At 47.5% G+C, this 18,722-nt stretch overlaps 1 protein-coding gene across 1 annotated transcript; it reads left to right on the forward strand.

Moving 5' to 3' along the window:
• Nucleotides 1-11,530: 11,530 nt before the first annotated feature.
• PSMB4 (proteasome 20S subunit beta 4) lies at nucleotides 11,531-17,662 on the forward strand. Its single transcript, XM_074980670.1, has 7 exons — nucleotides 11,531-11,689; nucleotides 12,662-12,868; nucleotides 14,576-14,722; nucleotides 15,709-15,790; nucleotides 15,985-16,101; nucleotides 16,884-16,972; nucleotides 17,505-17,662. Exons 1-7 carry the CDS (start codon nucleotides 11,544-11,546, stop codon nucleotides 17,515-17,517), a joined length of 801 nt encoding a protein of 266 aa, XP_074836771.1. The 5' UTR covers nucleotides 11,531-11,543; the 3' UTR covers nucleotides 17,518-17,662.
• Nucleotides 17,663-18,722: the final 1,060 nt, after the last annotated feature.

An 18,722-nucleotide genomic window follows, 5' to 3' on the forward strand; every position in this document is an offset into this window, starting at 1 on the left:
CACAGGGTGCAAGTATGAACATAACATACAAATACTGAAAATCAGGGATAACACTGAAAGCTTCCAGCCTGTGTTATACAGGAGGCCAGATGAGTTTGAATGGACCTTTCTGGCCTCAGAATCTAGGGGTAAGGTCTACAATGTACAACAAATTTACAGCTGTGCTGCTGTGAGATCACTGGTGTAGCTGTGTTATCTGGACAGGAGAAAATTCTCCTATCAACACAAGGTAATACCGAGAGGCACTGAGACCTCATCTGGGGTGAGTGAAGTCTCTGCTCTACAGCCTCGGCTGAGAGCAGAGACTTCACTCACCCCAGATGAGGTCTCAGTGCCTCTGGGTACTACAATAATAAAACCAGGTCAATGAATTGTGCACGTGAGCACTCATGTTGGCAAAAATTATGTTGCTTAGAGGGTGTTTTTCCCTCACACCCCTGAGCTACAAAAGTTTTGAAGAAAGTGACCAGAAGGGTCTGCTGTTTAGTCTGGTTTTGTACCTATACGCAGTACTTGGAACTCTTGTGATTTTTGTTTAATCACAAGTAACACTGTATTTGGAGTAAAACATAAAAGCAGTCTTTAAAGTGATCCAGGACTATCAAAATAATGTATTAAGTGATGAGCTTCGGTGGGGTAGACCCACTTCTTCAGATCTGGAATAATGCTAAAAATGAACAGACATGATAAATATATAACACAGCCAGCCAGTTCATTTTCAGCACTATTCCAGTTCTAAAGAAGTGGGTCTGCCCCACAAAAGCTCATCACCTGATAAATTATTTTGTTAGTCTTTAAAGTGATACAGGATTGTGATTTTTGTTTTTAGCGCCTGATTCATAATTTTAGACATTTGGCCATGCTGAATCAAAGCAGCGTCAAGGACACTTGTGCAGTATTTACTGCTTCCTGCGCTGACCATTCTCCCACCAAAGTGCTGAGGCATTCGCCTGGCCCCATTCAAGGTAAGAAATAATATAATAGATCTGAAGATTTCCAACTGCTTTGCACATATTCATTTACAACAGTGCTAACACAGTAATGATCATCCCTAGCTCTCACTGAGTGTTTTTTTGTCAGGAGATCTCAAGGCATTTTAATCAGCTCTTATACAGATCTTGAATCATTTATTGTCACATTAAGTTAGGTGAAGGAAACAGGGGCTTCTTGCCCTAAGTCTTGGAATGAGACTATAGAATCCAGATTTCCTGACTCCAACTATCTAAGCTAAGTTCTACACCACATACTTTGAAGACTGGTAAATAATATTCCTTTGCCACTTAAAACACAGTTTTTGTAAGCTGTCAGTCATGAAGGAACCAAGTAATAGTGCATAGCCCCTGTGAGAAGGCTAAAATTCCTAATTATGGAAAAGGTGCGTCTGTATCAAAACACGGTAAATTCAGGTATCTAGGGTTACCATATGTGAACATTCAGAAGAGAGGACACCTGGAGAGGGAGTGTATCTGTATCAGTGTCTACCAACTCACGTTATATTAATGTGTAATAGTATATATTATACATTAATACAACATGAGTTGGTAGATACTGATACAGATACATTCCCTTTCAGGGATGTATTCTTTTCTGAAAGGTTAAATATAGTAACCTTAGGTATCACCGAGACAGAACATTAGTCATGTTTCTCGGAGATTAGTCATGTTGCTCCTGCTGTGATGACTATGTTGTAAGAACAATACAGAATAGATCAGTTGTTGGCACAAAGGGTTAGGAGCAGGTCTGTGAAGTTTACCAGGAGGAAACATTATCCCTGGCAATTCACAGGGATAGCAAAACTTCAGATGAATGAGAATGGAAACAAATCCTTGGAGAATGTGCTGAGGGCACAGCTAACAGTGCTTTCAGTTCACAGATGAGTGCTAAGGGAGCTCAGCATCCTCACAGCATCAGGCCAAAGAGGACTTTGCCTTTCTCCCAAGCACTTCTATTCATCTTAGTGAATTGTTTCTAAAGCCATGTCTACGCTGCAACTTTCTCACTCGGGGGTATGAACCCCTCTTCTCTGCCAGCACAACAAATTAAAGAGTTGTAAAGCACCGTGTAAACAGACTCCCTCCCAGTGCTGTTAGCTACTCCCCTCGCTTAGCTGGTTTACATAGAGCACTGTGGGAGGAGGGGAAGGTATGCAGTGGAGGAAGGGGATGAGGGGGAATGTCAAATGGACATGAGCAAGCACTCAAAGGAGGAGGTCCGACTGTGGACATTAAAATATGAGTTGTGTGCTTGTATTTGTAGAACAAAAAAACATTAATTATAATATAGTGCTTTTATCCAAAATGCTGTACAATAGTTAGTGAATGGTACAAATAACATTTGGAAAGATCAGTAAACGGTCTGCCAAGACACTCTGCTATTTTCCAGTGATCTCCTCCCCATTCCACCCCTTACCAGAGAAGTTTGAGAACCACAGCCTTAGAAACATAGCTGGTGTCTTTGTACCTGAAGCAACCAACTGTGAAGGGATTAAAATAACAACAGGTGACTTTGAAACTTAGCTGAAGTCTATAGAGAGTCAGAGAGCGACAGAGATCTGGAAGCAGAAGGGTGAGGTTTTAATTGGATGCTTGGCTACAGTATCGCATGGTAAGTAAGCTGCAAACAAAAGGCAGATAAACAAATGCAAATTGGTAGAGAAGGTACAGCAGACAGAATGCATCTGCCAGTACAGATGACTTTAGGTGCCACACCCTTCCCCCAAAAACACAGCTTCCTGTTCCAAAGGTTGTCTCTCTGCCCAGCAGAAGCTGGTCCAATAAACACTGTAAGCTCACAGTGCACACCTTGTCTAATATAATGGGACTAATACGGCTACAACCACACTTGCCAAGAAGTTCATTCGGGCAGAGGGCAGGTAGTTCTGTGTTGTTATCATCATGAACGTACCATGTAATTAAAATCACTCTTTGCTGGTTTGCTGAAGATTTTCTTTGGAAAGATTTGTTTCTAAGAAGGGTGTTTTTTTTCAAAAATCAAAAGCAATATTAGAAATCCCACATCGGGAGGAGAGTGAATCTGTCATAATAATAAAGTGATCAGTGCCTACAAAGGGGTTATTGGTTTATGGGGATATCAGTTAGGCCTTGTCAACACTAAAAAATTAAATCAACTTCACTGTTACTCTGGGGGGTTAAAAATCCTCACTGAGCGGTGTACTTAATCTGACCCTTGTGTAGACAGCACTCTGTTGACCTAGCTGCTGTCTCAAAGTGACATGAATAACCAATGCTAAAGGGAGCACTCCTTTAGGTACAAGTATTGCTTATGGTTCTGTGCTACAGCTGCAGCTTTGCCACTGTAGCTTTTCAAGCATAGATAAATGACAAGCCCTTAATGAAAGAACCTCTTTAAGTGACTTGCACTCACCTGGGGATTTTGGACTTTCATCTGGACCCCTGTCATGCTTCAAACGCTATTGCTGATAAACAGAGTCAATATTATTATCATGTGATATATGAATATTTTGAAATGTTTCCTTAACAATGCACTGCTCCATTTCTTTTATGTGCTAAAGTCAACATGTGCAGGTATTTTACAACTATTTTAATTGATGAAAAAAGTAACTGTTCCACTCATTTAAAATATAGGTCTTTTACCTATGGCACAGGGGTACCACATGTACAATTAGAACAGTTTACTAGAGAGTGACCAAAAAGTCCGTCATCTCCCAACATGGTTATATTTTGCTACTCAATCAGTTACAAAAAGAGTTTTACCACTTTTTATTATTTTGAGAAGGAAAAAATCCCCTTGATTGACCAGTCCATCGGTTCTCACAGAGCGCTGATCATCACAACACGTCATAGATGTTGTTCTAGCCAGTCTCTCAGCCACCTGTTGCCCAGCTGTCAATGGCAGGGAAGAAATCCATAGGTTTTGCAACTACCGCAATGCTGCATGGAAGTTCACATAGAGTGAATATAGAACTCTGATGTATTGCTCCTGAGATAGGATAATAATATCTAGTTCTTATTCAGATATACATAACAACAACAACAGACCTGGGTTGTCAGTAGAAGGGATTAAACCTGGGACCAGTGGGATTAAAGCCATTTGCTCTACCATATGAGCTAATGGCCAGCTTGTTCCCTGCTAAGGCCGTAGAACAGAGACTTCACTCTGCCTAGTACATAGTCTCGGTACCTCTAGGACTACATATCTATTTTAGGAAGTACATCTGTCTTTCTGTCTGTCTGTGCTGCGTTTCTTCAAGAACTCCTCTTAAACCATAAGAGCTACAACCATGAAATTTGGTATGCAGCTTCCTCTTACCCTAACTTAAACCAAGGTCAGGGTTCAGATGTGCCTGGACAGGGGGGACGTGCCTGAAATCCCCTGGTTTTCCAGACTATGGAAAGGGAGGGGCACTGAGAGGAGGGATGGCATATTTCAACCTCACCACTGGGGGCAGTGAGCACAGGGAACAGCGAGTCTGCAGAGTGGCCACTGGGGGCAGCCACAGCAAGAAAACAGTGGCCATGTGGAGAGTCTGCCTACCTCCCCAGCACCCCACTGGGGAGCCCTGCTGCTCCCCCCACAGCTCCTCCCCCCAATTGCTGGGGCCAGGAAACCCAGCCCTGCCCCACCCAGCTGACAGTGGGGCTGGGGACAGTGGTGCAGCCTGTCTCCCCCTGAGCACACACCTGGCTGCTCTGGCCATGGTCTTGGCCTACTCCCCTGCCCACAGCTCACGGAGGAGCCAGGCTCAGTTTTGCAGCCCAGTCCCAGCGCCTGTGCACCCCATCCTTGGAACTGGCGCTGGGAGCCACAGCCCAAACTACCTCCCTTCTAGGACAAGTGGAGGTGGTCGAGCGCCGCAGCCGGAACTGACTGACTGTTACCAGCTTAGTGCATGCTGAGAAGATGCAGTGCTAGGCCAATGCATCTCCCTTTGGCTCAGTTACAAATGAGGGAAACACTAAGTCCCGGCCCATGCAACCACTTAGGTCAGCAAATCTTCTGTCACTGGGTGTAAAAACACTCCCTTGAACAGCACACCGTCAACACCTCCATGTAAGACAAATGTCACGTGAATTGGGCAGGGGAGCTGGGAAGATCCCTGGAATTCCCCTGGCTGGGGGAAGCAGGCAGCTGGAGGGTGTACTCCAGGTTCCCCTGTGGGCAGGCAGGGGCTGGGTTAGGGGCAAGGCACCTCCTGCCCCAGCCGTTGGCCATGCAGAGCAGCCATGGCAAACCTGCTGCCCCCACAGCCACAGCACAGTGTGGCCCTGGGCAGCTCCAGCCATGCCCGCCCCTTGTCACTCCCAGAATTGCAGTGCCAGGCAGTCGCAAGGCAGGAGTTGCCTCCTAAGGAGCCCCTGAGCCGGCCAGCAGCGTGGGGCTAGGCGGCGAGGCAGGGTACAAGAAAGTAGAGTCCCCCCGAGCTTGACTCGCGTTAATATAATATAGTACACGCAAAGCGGGAGTCTATTGTACATTTGGCTCCCGTATGTCGCAGCGTGCACAGCGCCTTGTTGGCAGGAGAGCTTCCCCAGCCAACAGTGCTGCCTGTGCTTGTGGAGGAGGTGTTCTCATAGCGGCAGGAAAGCTCTCTCTTGTTTAGCAGCTACACAAGCAATGTTACCGGGGCCAAGCTGTACCCATGCAGCTATGCCGCTGTAAGCTCTCTGGCAGTGGCACAATTTGAGAGGTCCCGCTGCAGGGCAGACAAGGAGAGGTGGAAAAGAAGAAAAGAGCAGCAAATCTACCCCACAACCTTCCCACAGCTACCAGTGCCTGCCCCTTCTGTGATAAGAGCTGCAGCTCCAGAACTGGGCTCAAGGGACTCACAAATAAGAGGGTGACAGGAAGACGTCCGACTCGTTATCAAGTGACCGCCGAGAGAGTGTAGAAATGGCCTAAATCAATAGCGATGTTGTCCCAGATATTAAGGCACCGGGGAGTAACGAACTGAGGAGGGCCTACAATTCCTATTCTTTGACTCTCAGCACAGACTCCTGTTACAGGGAGTGGAAGCAGGATTGGGCCCAGAGTGACGACATGGAATGTCGGTGGCGGAACCCAGTATCGAGAGTCAGGTCTCAAGACTTCTAGGCTTCATCTGCCAATCTGCCCTCCCTCCTGACAGCTCCTTTGTAGAACACGCAGCCGGGTGCACAGTTTGCCATGCATTTCTTCCACCCACCATTGTACTGCCGTGGCAGCCCATCGTGAACAGGAATGAGTTGTAAGTTGGCACTGGGGTCATTCAAGGGAGCTGAGTCTTTTTGTCAGCCAGGGAAATTATTTTCACTGTGTGATTTCAGGCAGACTTGTCATTCACTGAACGCACTGTCGCCAAAATTGTTTTCTCGCTGAGTAATCAGCAGCTCGTTAGCTTTAATCATATCACTCTGCTGTCACTTCCTTTTCTGTTTGTGTAGATGGCAGAACAAAGCCTCACAGTGAGGAGTGGATGGGGCACCCAAGAAGAGGATGTCATTCTGAATTGCTGGCTGTTTGTACATTGCACTGACTAACCTTTAATTGGCTGTTGAGTGGTTTAAAAAAGAAGTCCCAAAAGGGGAGGCAGAAAGACAGCAGGGTTTGAGTTGCATTGTCAAAAGTCAAGAGGAGAAGGTGGTGCAGTGTGCTGTGTCTCAGATGAATTGGGACTAAGGCCTTGAATGCCTATGAGATTTCTGTCATCATGGCCATTCAACAGTGTAACTTTTCTAGTGCAAATTCCTAGTGTACATAGGGGCCAACAGGGGTAACTTAAACTTACTTAGTGACACTGCCCTGGGTCCCGGCCAGCTCTTTAGATAGCTCAGCCAGCTCTTGCCAGAACTGCATACCAGGGCGCACCCACTTATGTTCACTTCGGAGTACAAAACCAGAAGGGCAGAGACAACTCAACTCCAGGGGCCACTGGTATCATTACAATTTATCTGTGCCAGAAACCCAGGTGAATTGCACCAGTGTGAAGATCAGCTATGCCTGTCTAGTGTCTACATAAAATTTAGACCCATGCAGCTCTAAGAGTGGCTGTACCTAGGACACTAAGATTTAAATACAGCTCTCAACTCACTAGTCTGATCTAAGATTTTTAATAGAATTAGATTGGCCAGGAAGGATACTGCACTGAGATACAGTGACATGATGGATGGCCTGGGGTTTTCACTCCAGGCTGTCACACCAGCATGCACTCATAAGTGGGGAACTGGTTCTGCTATTGAGGGGGATTTTCCTGGCTTCCACACTACCCTGGTGAAATGGGCTAGTGCAGGGGTCTGCGACCAAAATAGCAAGAAAAGCCATGTTTTCAAATTCAATTACAAAATCAGTACGTCAAGAGCTGCAATGCACATGAATATGACAGTCCTTAATAAATAACGTCAGACTGTACTTTTTGTAACCCCTATTTTAAGAAGAGCGCACACAGTGATCTGTACCAGTTAGAAAGTTTAAGCTACTTTCAACCCTGCATTGGAGAGCAAACGGGGACAAGTAAAATGCTGAGCCTGGGAATAGGCTCTTAAGCAGGAAGGAGCAACGTTCACTTCATCGCCTCCACACTGCCCCCCCTTCCCAGACTCTACTCCCTTTGGCCCCCAGACCCACCCCCATCTCCTGGCTTTACCCGCCTCAGCCCCCAAATCCACCCCCTGCACCCAAGCTTTACCCCCATCCTGCAAACTCACCCCCACATCCGCAGGCTCAACCCCTCTCAGCCTCAACCGCCCCCATCCCAAAGCTTAACCTCTCTGAGCCTCAAACCTGCTCCCGAACTAACCCATGACTGCCACTAGCTTTATTTACTGTCAGCACGTCAGATGTAGTGGCACGGCCAGACAGCAGGCAGAACATGGCAGGGAGTGAAAGCCTCTAACCCCAGGTCCTGCTGCAGCCAGCAAGGTGGGGGAACCCTCTCTGAGTAGGAAAGGGTCACAGTGCACGGGGGAGGGGGGGTGTAGCTGGTTCCCTGGGGCTGTGTAGAGGGAACCCGTGCAGAGTACAAGGCAGAGGGAACCCGTGAAGCCAGCTTGAAAACAGCCCCGTGCCTGAGTTACAGCTGGGAAGGGGCACAATGAAGCTGGCTCCAGCCCTTCCAGCACAGCCAAGAGGGACAGGAGTGCTCGGATGGCGAGGAGCCTACATCAGGTGGCCATGTGTGCCCAGCAGATGGAAGGCTGGTGGAGGTGTTCTGTTAGCAGGGGTGAGTCGAGCCACGTCCACCAGAGGGTTGTGGATGCTTGGGTCGCAGGGTGAGCGAGGTGCTCTCTGTGGCTCCCTGCCCTGCAGCCGCTGAAATAATGCAACTAAATTCAGTTGGTTTAACCGTGGGATCCCTCCCACTGCCCTGCTGGATGTTAAACCAATTCAATTTACTTCTGTTTCAGCGGCAGCAGGGCAGGCAGTTGCAAGAGGAGTCAGCAGCAGCAGTGTCCAGAGCTGCAAATTACTCCTTAAAGAGCCACATGCGGCTTCGGAGCCACAGGTTGCCAACTCTTGGACTAGCAAAAGGATCTGAATCCCTGCTCTCCCTTCTCTTACCCAGAGGCCTCCCTGACCCTGAGGGTTCCCCTTGCACTCTCCTGTGTGTCAGAATCTGTGAAACTCCAACAAGGCTGGGACCAGAATTCCTGGGGTCTCAAACCCCAACCTTGTTATGGTCACCTAAGGCAGAGGCTATGGCATCCCCACTCCAGGGGCCTCTCTTCCCATGGAACACTTCCCTGGCCCACTGATGATTACATAGAGTTCAGTGCAAATGCAATTTATTAAACAAGATCATTTAAAAAAAAGGATAGGGAAAAATGGAAAAAGTTAAAAGAGAAAACACATTGCTCAGCTGTATGATGCAGTGACTCCACAGCATCTCCAGAATATCAAGACAGGTCAGTCTGTTCCTTGCAGGTCCCAGGCCTCCTTCTCAGGTCCCAGCTGTGCTGCATGGATGCTCTCCCCAGCATCAGCCCCTTCCCAGTCTGGCCTGCAAGGCCTCTTGGCTGGTGTAGTCCCTCTGCACTGGGCTTGTACCCAGGGTCTTACCTGCTGCTCACTGCACCCAGCTCCAGCATGGTACAGCCCCAGCTCCACTCTCAGCTGATCTGTCTCCAGCTCCTGGGCTGCTTTGCTGGCCCCTCTCTCTCTGTGGGTACAAGCTCAGTCCCAGCATGGCTCTGCTGCAGGGCTGTGCCTCTCTGTCTCTCTCTGTCTGGATTAGCTCTGCTCTCAGCTCAGCTCAGCTCAGCTCAGACACACGTTCTCTCCTTAGTTCGGCCCCACTCTGATCCAGACAGATCCAGCTCACATAAAGGACAGGACACCCCTGGCTTCCTGACTCCCTCATTAACCTTTCTGCCGGGTCAATCAGGCTGTCCTGGAGCCTTAGTCTCTTCCTATTGCTCCTGGGCATTGTCAATCACAGGGCACTGATTTCTCATAGACCCTCCCACAAGCTAAATATGAGTCAACAGTGTGATGCACTTGCAAAAAAAGCGAACGTGATTCTGGGATGCATTAACAGGAGTGTTGAGAGCAAGACACAAGAAATCGTTCTTCTGCTCTAGTCTGTGCTGATTAGGCCTCAATTGGAATATTGTGTCCTGTTCCGGGCACCTCATTTCAAGAAAGATTTGGAGAAATTGGAGAAAGTCCAGAGAAGAGCAACAAGAATGATTAAAGGTCTAGAGACCATAAGGTGTAAGGGAAGACTGAAAGAACTGGGCTTGTTTAGTTTAGAAAAGAGAAGACTTAGAGGGGACATGGTCGTGGTTTTCAAGTACCTAAAAGAGGGTTACAAGGAGAAGGGAGAAAAATTGTTCTCTTGGCCTCTGCGGATAGGAGAAGGAGCAATGGGCTTGAACTGCAGCAAGGGAGATTCAGGTTGGACATTAGGAAAAACTTCCTGTCAGGGTGGTTAAACATTGGAATAAATTGCCTAGGTAGATTGTGGAATCTCCATCACTGGAGATATATAAGAACAGGTTAGACAGACATCTATCGGGGATGATCTAGACCGTGCTTGGTTTTGCTGTGAGGGCAGGAAACTGGACTCGGCGACCTTTCAAGGTCCCTTCCCGTCTAGTGTTCTATGATTCTTTTTCTTTTATGCTGGGGCTGGCCAATAAAAATAAATACATAAATAAATAAAAACACTAAATTTTAGAAGGGAGCTAACTGTCCCCTGACACACTGATTTATAATATATAATAGCCTCCTAAAACTAGAAGGGACATTGGCAGGTCATCTAGTCAAGTCCCCTGCCCTCTTGGCAGGACCAAGCACCATCCCTGACATCTATTTGCCCCAATCTCTAAATGGCCTCCTCAAAGATTGAGCTCATAACCTCAGGTTGAGCAGACCAATGCTCAAACTGCAGGAGCCTCATAATATTCTGCCTGGTAGAAGCAAGCCTTGCAATGCACCATGTTGAGATTGTGCTGAGAAGGTTTGAAACCCTGAATGTGCAATGGCCAATTCTTCAAATAACACAGTACCCTACTTATGATGTGGGCACTGGGAGCGAGACTTGGACCCTGTATGCCCGCCAGGAAAAGAGGCTGAACGTCTTCCACTTGCGCTGCCTCAGGCGCATCCTTGGAATATCATGGAAGGACAGAATGACCAACACCGCCATCTTTGAGCAAGCTGGAATCCCAACCATGCACACCCTCCTCAGGCAGCGTCGGCTCCGCTGGCTTGGCCACATCCACAGGATGAATGATGGAAGGATTCCTAAAGACATCCTGTATGGTGAGCTAGGCTCTGGCAAAAGACCTCCCGGATGCCCCCAGTTGCGCTACAAAGATGTCTGCAAGAGAGACCTCAGAGAGGTAGACATCGAGCTGGACAACTGGGAAGAACTAGCAGACGACCGCAGCAGATGGAGGCAGCGGTTACACAAGAGCCTTCAGAAGGGCGAGATGAGGATCAGACAGCTAGCAGAGGAGAAGCGAGTGCACAGAAAGCACACTAAGGACTTGCCAGACAACCACATCTGCAAGAGATGCACCAAGGACTGTCACTCTCGTGTGGTTCTTCACAGTCACAGTAGACGCTGTAAATGAAGCCCTCAACTGAAACTATAAAGGGCGCGATCCCTAGTCTATGCAGACTGAAGGATGCCTACCTATTGGGATCCTATTCAGAGACAGGGAACTTTGTGCAGGGGAGGTCTGGGCTGCTAACTATCCACAGGGCCAGTCCCAGGACGGGCAAATGTTCCCACTATGAGGGCCAACGAGGGAATAGCTAATAGCCTTTCCCCTCTTGGGGTGCTGTCAGTAGGCTTCAGAGTTAACAGCCCATGGCAGTCAATGAGGGCAGGGCCCAGAACTAAGAGCCACCTCCTCAGGGCCGCTTTACTCTTATCAGCGCTTCCCTACAGCTACAGGAGCATCTGGGAACGAGGCTTCTCCCCCACGCCACACCCAAAATGACGCCTCATGGGCCTCGCCCTCCGCCCGCGGAGCCACGCTCAAGATGGCGGCACCATGCGTACGGCGCCTGGGAGGGGCCAGTGACTGCTGCGCCTGCGTAGCGCGCAGACGCCGTTAGCCTGCGCCTGAGTGACTAAGATGGAAGCCGGGGGGATGCGGGTGCCGCTGCCGTTTTGGGCCGGGGGCCCGGCGCCGGGGGAACTGTACAGGCCGCCCTGCCCCAGCGCGGCCGGGCCGGGTCCGGAGCTCCAGGCCGGGGGCGGGGGCCCCATGACGCGCACACTGTGAGCGACCGGTGGCTGCTTTCGGTTTGGGCCTCGGCCTCATGGGGGGCGGGACTTGGAGAGGCTGCGGAGGGAAGCCGGGGGGCAGCAGGGGCGGGGCTTGGGGTGGGGGAGAGGGGAGTCGGGAGCAGCAGGGGCGGGGCTTGGGTGGGGGAGGGGAGTCGGGGGGGGTAGCAGGGGCGGGGCTTGGGGTGAAGGGGGAAGGAAAGCCGGGGGGCAGCAGGGGCGGGGCTTGGGTTCGGGGAGGGGAGTCGGGGGGTAGCGGGGGTGGGGCTTTGGTGGGGCTGGGAGTGGCAGAGGAAGGGGGCTGGTGAGGGGAGTGTAGGAGCTCTGAATTCAGCAGGGGAGAGGGTCTCAGAGTGGGGTGCACATGGGGTGGTGTAGGGAAGGGTGTAGTAGAGGTTGGGGAGAACAAGGGATGGGAAGCTAGGTTGGGTGGGTGGACAGGCTGTGGACTGGGTTGTGGGGAAGGAGAGAACAAGGGCTTGGGAACAGACTGGAGTGGGCAGACTTGGACATTTTATGGGGCGGGAGGTTGCGGAGCCTGATGGTGGCTGGGTGAACCCATAGGGTCACATGGGTGGGGGAAGAGGGAGTGCTTGGGGCAGGGATGGCTGGAAGCCTGGAGGGTCCTGTTGAATTGCTTTTTTGCTGCTCAGGAAGGGAAAGTTGTGGGTGTTCTAGGGTTAGGACCGGCTCCCTTGGGGTCACTGGAGCCTGGTGCTGCTGTAGTTGCTATTGTAGGTGTTTGTGTTGCCCATTGTGCTTTATGACCCATTGGTCTGCAGGTAATCAGCAAGGCCTGCCAAGGAAAGGTGCTGCTGTTGGGTTCGTTTGGAGTAGAATCATAGTCTGTAGCTGAGAGTCAGGCTCAGGAGAGGATTAAGAGCTACTGTAAGGTGGATAACACTGGAGATGAGTAAAGCTGCTGTTGGTTGTCCAACCCAAAGATGGTTCTGCTTGTGTCTCCAGGAATCCCATGGTGACGGGCACCTCTGTGCTGGGTGTGAAGTTTGATGGCGGTGTGGTCATTGCTGCAGACATGCTGGGCTCCTATGGCTCTCTGGCCCGGTTTCGTAACATTTCCAGGATCATGAAAGTGAATGATAACACTGTGCTTGGGGCATCTGGGGACTATGCTGATTTCCAGTACCTTAAGCAGGTCATTGACCAGATGGTGTAAGTATTTCTTCTCTGTTAACCCACTGGTGTATACCTTTCCCCTATCAATTAGAGGGAGCCCCATTTCCCAGGCAGGCAGGCTTGCATCCTTGTGACTATGTTGTGGATTTAGACTCTGCTCTTCTCAACTTTATTGTAGCAAAGAACAGAATGATATGACACGGAGATGAATGTAGCATACTGGGGAATAATCAACACAGATTTTGTAAAGGGAAATGAAGCCTCTTACGGCTCTTGGGCCTGGCTTTGTAATGTTTCCAGGATCATGAAAGTGAATGATAACACTGTGTGCTTGGGGCCCCTCAGAAAAGTAGATGATGGGTCAGCAAAAAGGCAAATAAAATTCAGTGTTGATAATGCAAAGTAATGCACATTTTAAAACAATATCAAGTATACCTACCCAATGATGAGGTCTAAATGAACTGTTACCAATCAAGAAAGAGATCTTGCTGTCCTTCCAGATAGTCCTTTCAGTGTGCCGCAGCCAGGACCCTCCTTAGGGAGACGCAGGGTCCAGGACACACTGCTCTGCCACAGGCCCTTCTGCTATATCCCCACCTTGCCTCTTTGTGTCCCACCCCCGGTTATCCCTTGGCTGTGCTGGGCCCCTTGAGGCCCCCACAAAGCATGGAGCCTGTCGCCATTGCCCTGAACCATCATATGGATGGGATGGCTCTGGCAGCAGCAGTTGAACTAACACTGTTGGCAGTTGTTAGGAATGGGATTGATAAGACAGGAAATATCAAAATGCCACAGTATAAAATGTTCAACCCGCCGGTACACTCAAACCTTGAGTACTGGGTGCAGCTCTGGTCATCCTGTCTCAAAAAAAAAAATAGACTTGGCAAAAGTACAGAGAAGGGCAACAAAAATAATGAGGTGTATAAACAACAAGAAGCCCTGTGGCACCTTATAGACTAACATTTTTTAGCATAAGCTGTCATGAGCAAAGACACACTTTGTCACATTAGGTGTGTGGAATAGCTTGCATAGGAAGAGATATTAGAAAGACTGGGACTGTTCACCTTTAGAAATAGATGACTTGCCAGGGGAGTAGGGTAAAGGAAATGAATAGGGAAGTGTAGTTTTCACCTTCACATAAAACAAGAACCATGCATCTTGATGAAATTAATAGGTAGTTAGGTTGAAAAACAAAAGGAAGTACCTCTTCCCACAATATATGGTTAACCTGTGAATGATCTCAGGAATTGTGAAGACTAAAAGTATAACTGAATTCAAAACAAAACTTGATGAGTTCCTGTAGGATAGGTCCATTGATGGCTATTAACCACTGTGATCAGAGATGCAGCCCCCATTCTGGTTGCACCTACATCTGACTGCCAGAAACTGGGATAGTCAAGGGGGAAAGAATCACTGTTTATTCCTGCTGAAGGATCTGTTGCAAGACCAAATACTGGGCTAGATGAAACATTGGTCTGATCCATCCCTTTTAGGCCCTATGTTGGAGATACACTGGGCCAGTCGAGAGATCTCTCCCGTTGTCTTTCATTTAGTTTAGATCTTTGATGGGCTGTAAGAATGCGGAGTAGATGCATCATGCTTTTAACAGCCTGTGAGGATTTAGTGCATGGGACATACTGTCTTCTTGCTAGCCTGGCTGGCCAGGGCAGGGGCTGTGGTGAAATCCAAACAACATCAAATGGTTGGTTTTACTAAGGTGTGTACAACTCTTTTCTAAACTAGCATTGATGAGGAACTGCTTGGAGATGGTCACAGTTACAGTCCAAAAGCCATTCACTCCTGGCTGACCCGAGCCATGTACAGCCGGAGATCCAAGATGAATCCACTCTGGAATACTGTTGTTATTGGAGGCTTTTACAATGGAGAGAGGTAAGTGCAAGCCATGTGAAATGTGTAGTGTAATTTCTTTGCATGTCTGCCTTAGGGCCCTGATCCACATACCTCATGTTACAAATAGGTCTTGTTTATAGTCCCTGGTAGAATAAAGCTCAGGAAGGCTTAAGGAAAGACAAACAGTAAATCGGAAAGATCTAAAAATGTTTGTAAAGCACAGGAAAAGGATTCTCAATATGGTTATATCTCATCAAACTTTTGTTATTAGCTAATATGAGGTTGTAGGGCATCAGTTTTCTGCCTTGTATGGGTCCGTCTTTTATCCTTGTGCATAGCTCTGTTTCCTTCCACTGCATGGGCCAGACAACTGGGACACACAACTGCTTGTATAATTTGCATATGCAGTGGTTGCAACTGAACATGTAATTGTTTCCATTTGTGTGCAGGTGAGGCCTGCCTCTTACAGACACAATTGTGTGTGGGTGCTCCTGCCATTTTGGCACTTGGTATCCAAGATCAAATGCACTTCTCCCCCTCAGCCCCCCATGGGCACTCAGACCGTTTTGGTTAGGGGAAAGACTTCCCATTCCACGCTTCCATTTACTGAAGAGTTGTGTCCTAAATCACTTCATAGGGTAGGTTCGATGCAGTCTGGTAGTGTGTGGAATACCATTAGACAGTATTTTACAAAGCACTCCCATGGAGAAGTGTTAGCAGTGGACTTGAAGGCCAGAAAATACCCTAGCTCCAAACAATTCTTTTGAGCAATAGATTTGGAGATTTCCTCACCTTCAAAAGGATTATCTGATAGAACACAACTGAGTGACCATTCCTTCCTTTCGTTGCCTCTGTGCCGGGAGCATCGGCTCAACTGTGCCTTTTTTCTTCGCTAGCCTGAGGGTTGTTTTTTTTTTTTTTGGCTTGGCGTTTCATTTGTATCCCGGTTATACTAGGAATTGACCCACATATTGATATACATTCCTGGTTGTGCAGAGGGAACATCTCCATCATTCTGTATTCAGTTTTCTAGGTTACGTTGACATGCTGGGTGTTGCCTATGAAGACCCTACGCTTGCTACTGGCTATGGAGCTTATCTTGCTCAGGTAAGTGCTTCTACAACAGTGACTGCAACCTGGAGAGAAGCAGCAGCAGCAGCAGCAGAGGCAGTGAACTGGAAGTCAGTGGCCTGAGTTCTCTGCTAATGATGTGCTGTGTCTAGTGCATGCTGCTCTATTTTAGCTACAACTTCAATCTCGTGAAACTTAGTTGTTACTAAAGTTTGTTTTTTAAAATGCAGCCTTTAATGAGAGAAGTCTTAGAGAAGAAACCCATCCTGACCAAGGATGAGGCCCGGGACCTGATTGAGCGCTGCATGAAAATCCTGTATTACAGAGATGCCCGGTCATTTAACAGAGTAAGTGTCCTGCCTGGGTATTCCTTAGTCATGTAAGAACTGCAGTGCCTGATATACAGCCTGAACTGGCAGGAAGACTCCAGCTTCGAAACATTGGAGGTGTTCACTTCATCATGATAGTCTGCTATATTATAGCAACTTCCTTCCCCCTGATTTCAGCGTGGTTTATGGTTCCTAAGCCTTACAGCACCTCTGTGACTGTCAAACGGGGATATCATCTGAGGTGTAGTGACTTGCCCAGGGATATTGCAAGTTGGTAAAGCTGGAAATAGAGCTCAGTTGTTCCTTGATCTAATCTTGGAAACCCAGCTCTTCAAGCCCTAAGCAGGCTGAAGCAGCCAAACTTCCCTTGCCCACTACCACACAACGGGCAAGGAAACTCAGTCTCAGGTTTCTGTAGGGATATTGAAGTACGCAAAATATACCAGATTAGCTGGTATTCTTCTGAATATTGTGGATCTGGGCATTGACATCTCTTAGAGTGAGTTGCTCTTGCTACTTGACTTCAGATAAGGGGCAGCGTGGCTCAGGCTTCTAACCCTTCAGTTCATTGCATATGACCTCCATTTTTGCTGGAGAAAATGTAACATACTTGGTAATGGAATGTGAAGTTAACTTGAGTAGCTATGTTAAAGCAGATTGCTTCAGTGAAAGGTGAACTCCTGATAGTTTGGGATCCAATACAATGACTATAATTTACTGTGTCAAAACACTAGCAGTCTTAGTTTCATTTGCATTCATCAGGCTTTACTGAAAATTCTAATTTTTTATTTGTTCCCTAGTATGAACTTGCCATAGTAACTGAGAAAGGAGTTGAAGTGGAAGGACCTTTGTCCCTGGAAACCAACTGGGACATAGCACATCTTATCCGGTAACTTACGGCCACATTCTTCCCTCTGGCTTTTAGCTGCTGTGGGGGGCCTGAATCTGGCCCACATGTGGTGGGCTTTTTTTTGTAGCTTAACTTTTAAAAGAATGGCAGTTAGTTGTGCTGTTAGAGCAATATTTCTGCTTGGTGGAAGGGCTTGAAAGAACATGGTGGCATGACCATAGTTCTGCCCAGACCGGGGAAAGCATTTATTCTCTTTCCTATACCAAGGGACAACTTCCAAGATATTTAAAGTTGGCTAAATCTTGGAACTGGTTGCTTTATTTCTGTGGCCAGGGTTTCAAGACATATTAGACAAATGTCCATAGGGATGAGGGAAAGGATCTGCTGCTGACTTATCTGTTCTCTAGTTTTCCACTTGTCTGGGGCAACAGCCTTTATCAAGCACTGTGGATAACAGCTAAAATATCAATCTTATTTTCAGGCTTGGTGGTGGTGATTCTGTGCTTTGAGTGTTCTGCATGTGTAAGTGTATTGTTCACAAGCAACCTGACCTTTTAACATCTCCTTACAGCGGCTTTGAATGAAACCTGAAGAATTGCTCAAGCCTGCTGGTGTCTCTATCTCCCTTCACCTGTACGGTGTAAATCAGTCACTTTTATCAGAGCTTAAATCTGAGTGTCCTATTATACAGGTATTGTAAATGTAAATGAAATAAACATGTTGAAGTAAGTTGGCACGTTTGTTTCAGCTTGAAAATGTATTCGTCATGGGACATCTGACACTGATACACCAGAAGTTCTTATTTTAGCTTTACTGAACAAGTAAGAAAGCATCAGAAAATTTGAGGTTCACAAGGAGTCTGATGTTCCTGTGTTGAAAGACTTATTACTTCAATGATTGGCAGTAAGAGCATCCACATGAGCCTCTTTGGGAAGAGGCCAAGATGTAATGGAGCGTCTAGTTTGTGCTAACCAACTTACCATTCGCAACTGTCAGGCCTGGCAGTGACTCCACCCTTCTTTGATGGAAGGCTGCATTTGTTTCATTGCATAGTAGCATACCTGTATAAGAGTCTCTAGTTATAGGTGCTATATTGACCCTCTAATGTAGAAACAGATGAGGAATGGACAGCAGTGGAGTCTCCTACTCTCCACCCCCTTAATAGCCTTTTTTAGCAGTTTGAAATTCTCTCACTGGTCCTGATTCTGTCTGAACACGACACACTGTCTTTTAGGCTTAAGGTGCTCTAATCTAATGCTCTAAATGCATCCAGACTAACTTAAAATAGCTCAAACACTTCCAAAAACAGGTCATTGAATGTACCAGCTCACAGGAGACTACGGGGATGTTACATAAACTTAAGTGTAGTGCCCAGTAATAAACTAGAAGTCCGTACCGATGGGGGGCATGTTTACAGTGTTACCTGAAGTGAGTATGGTAAACAGGTAACTATTTTGCATCCATTTAAATTCCTAGTAGATGATATTGCACTACTCCACTGAGAGAAATCTTTCCGTGTCATTACTATGTTTGGAATATCCAGAGGAGTAGAAGACTGGAGTTGCAAACTTGAATTGTGGTAGGCAGACCAGCCGTTGCCATTTCAGTGACTGAGTGGGGTTCACAGTGGGTGACAGTTTGCTTGGTAGGCTCCTGTGCTAGTGAGGCAGGACACTTCAATCATAAATGGTTTGTGCCTTAAATGGTGACGTGCTGAAGGTAATGGCTTCAGATTATTTTAAAACATGAAAATATTACTTTCCTATGAAGTTCATCTGCCTTTGCAATA

This window comes from Carettochelys insculpta, chromosome 30 (genome assembly GCF_033958435.1).
Source record: "Carettochelys insculpta isolate YL-2023 chromosome 30, ASM3395843v1, whole genome shotgun sequence".
NCBI classification, from domain to species: domain Eukaryota; kingdom Metazoa; phylum Chordata; order Testudines; family Carettochelyidae; genus Carettochelys; species Carettochelys insculpta.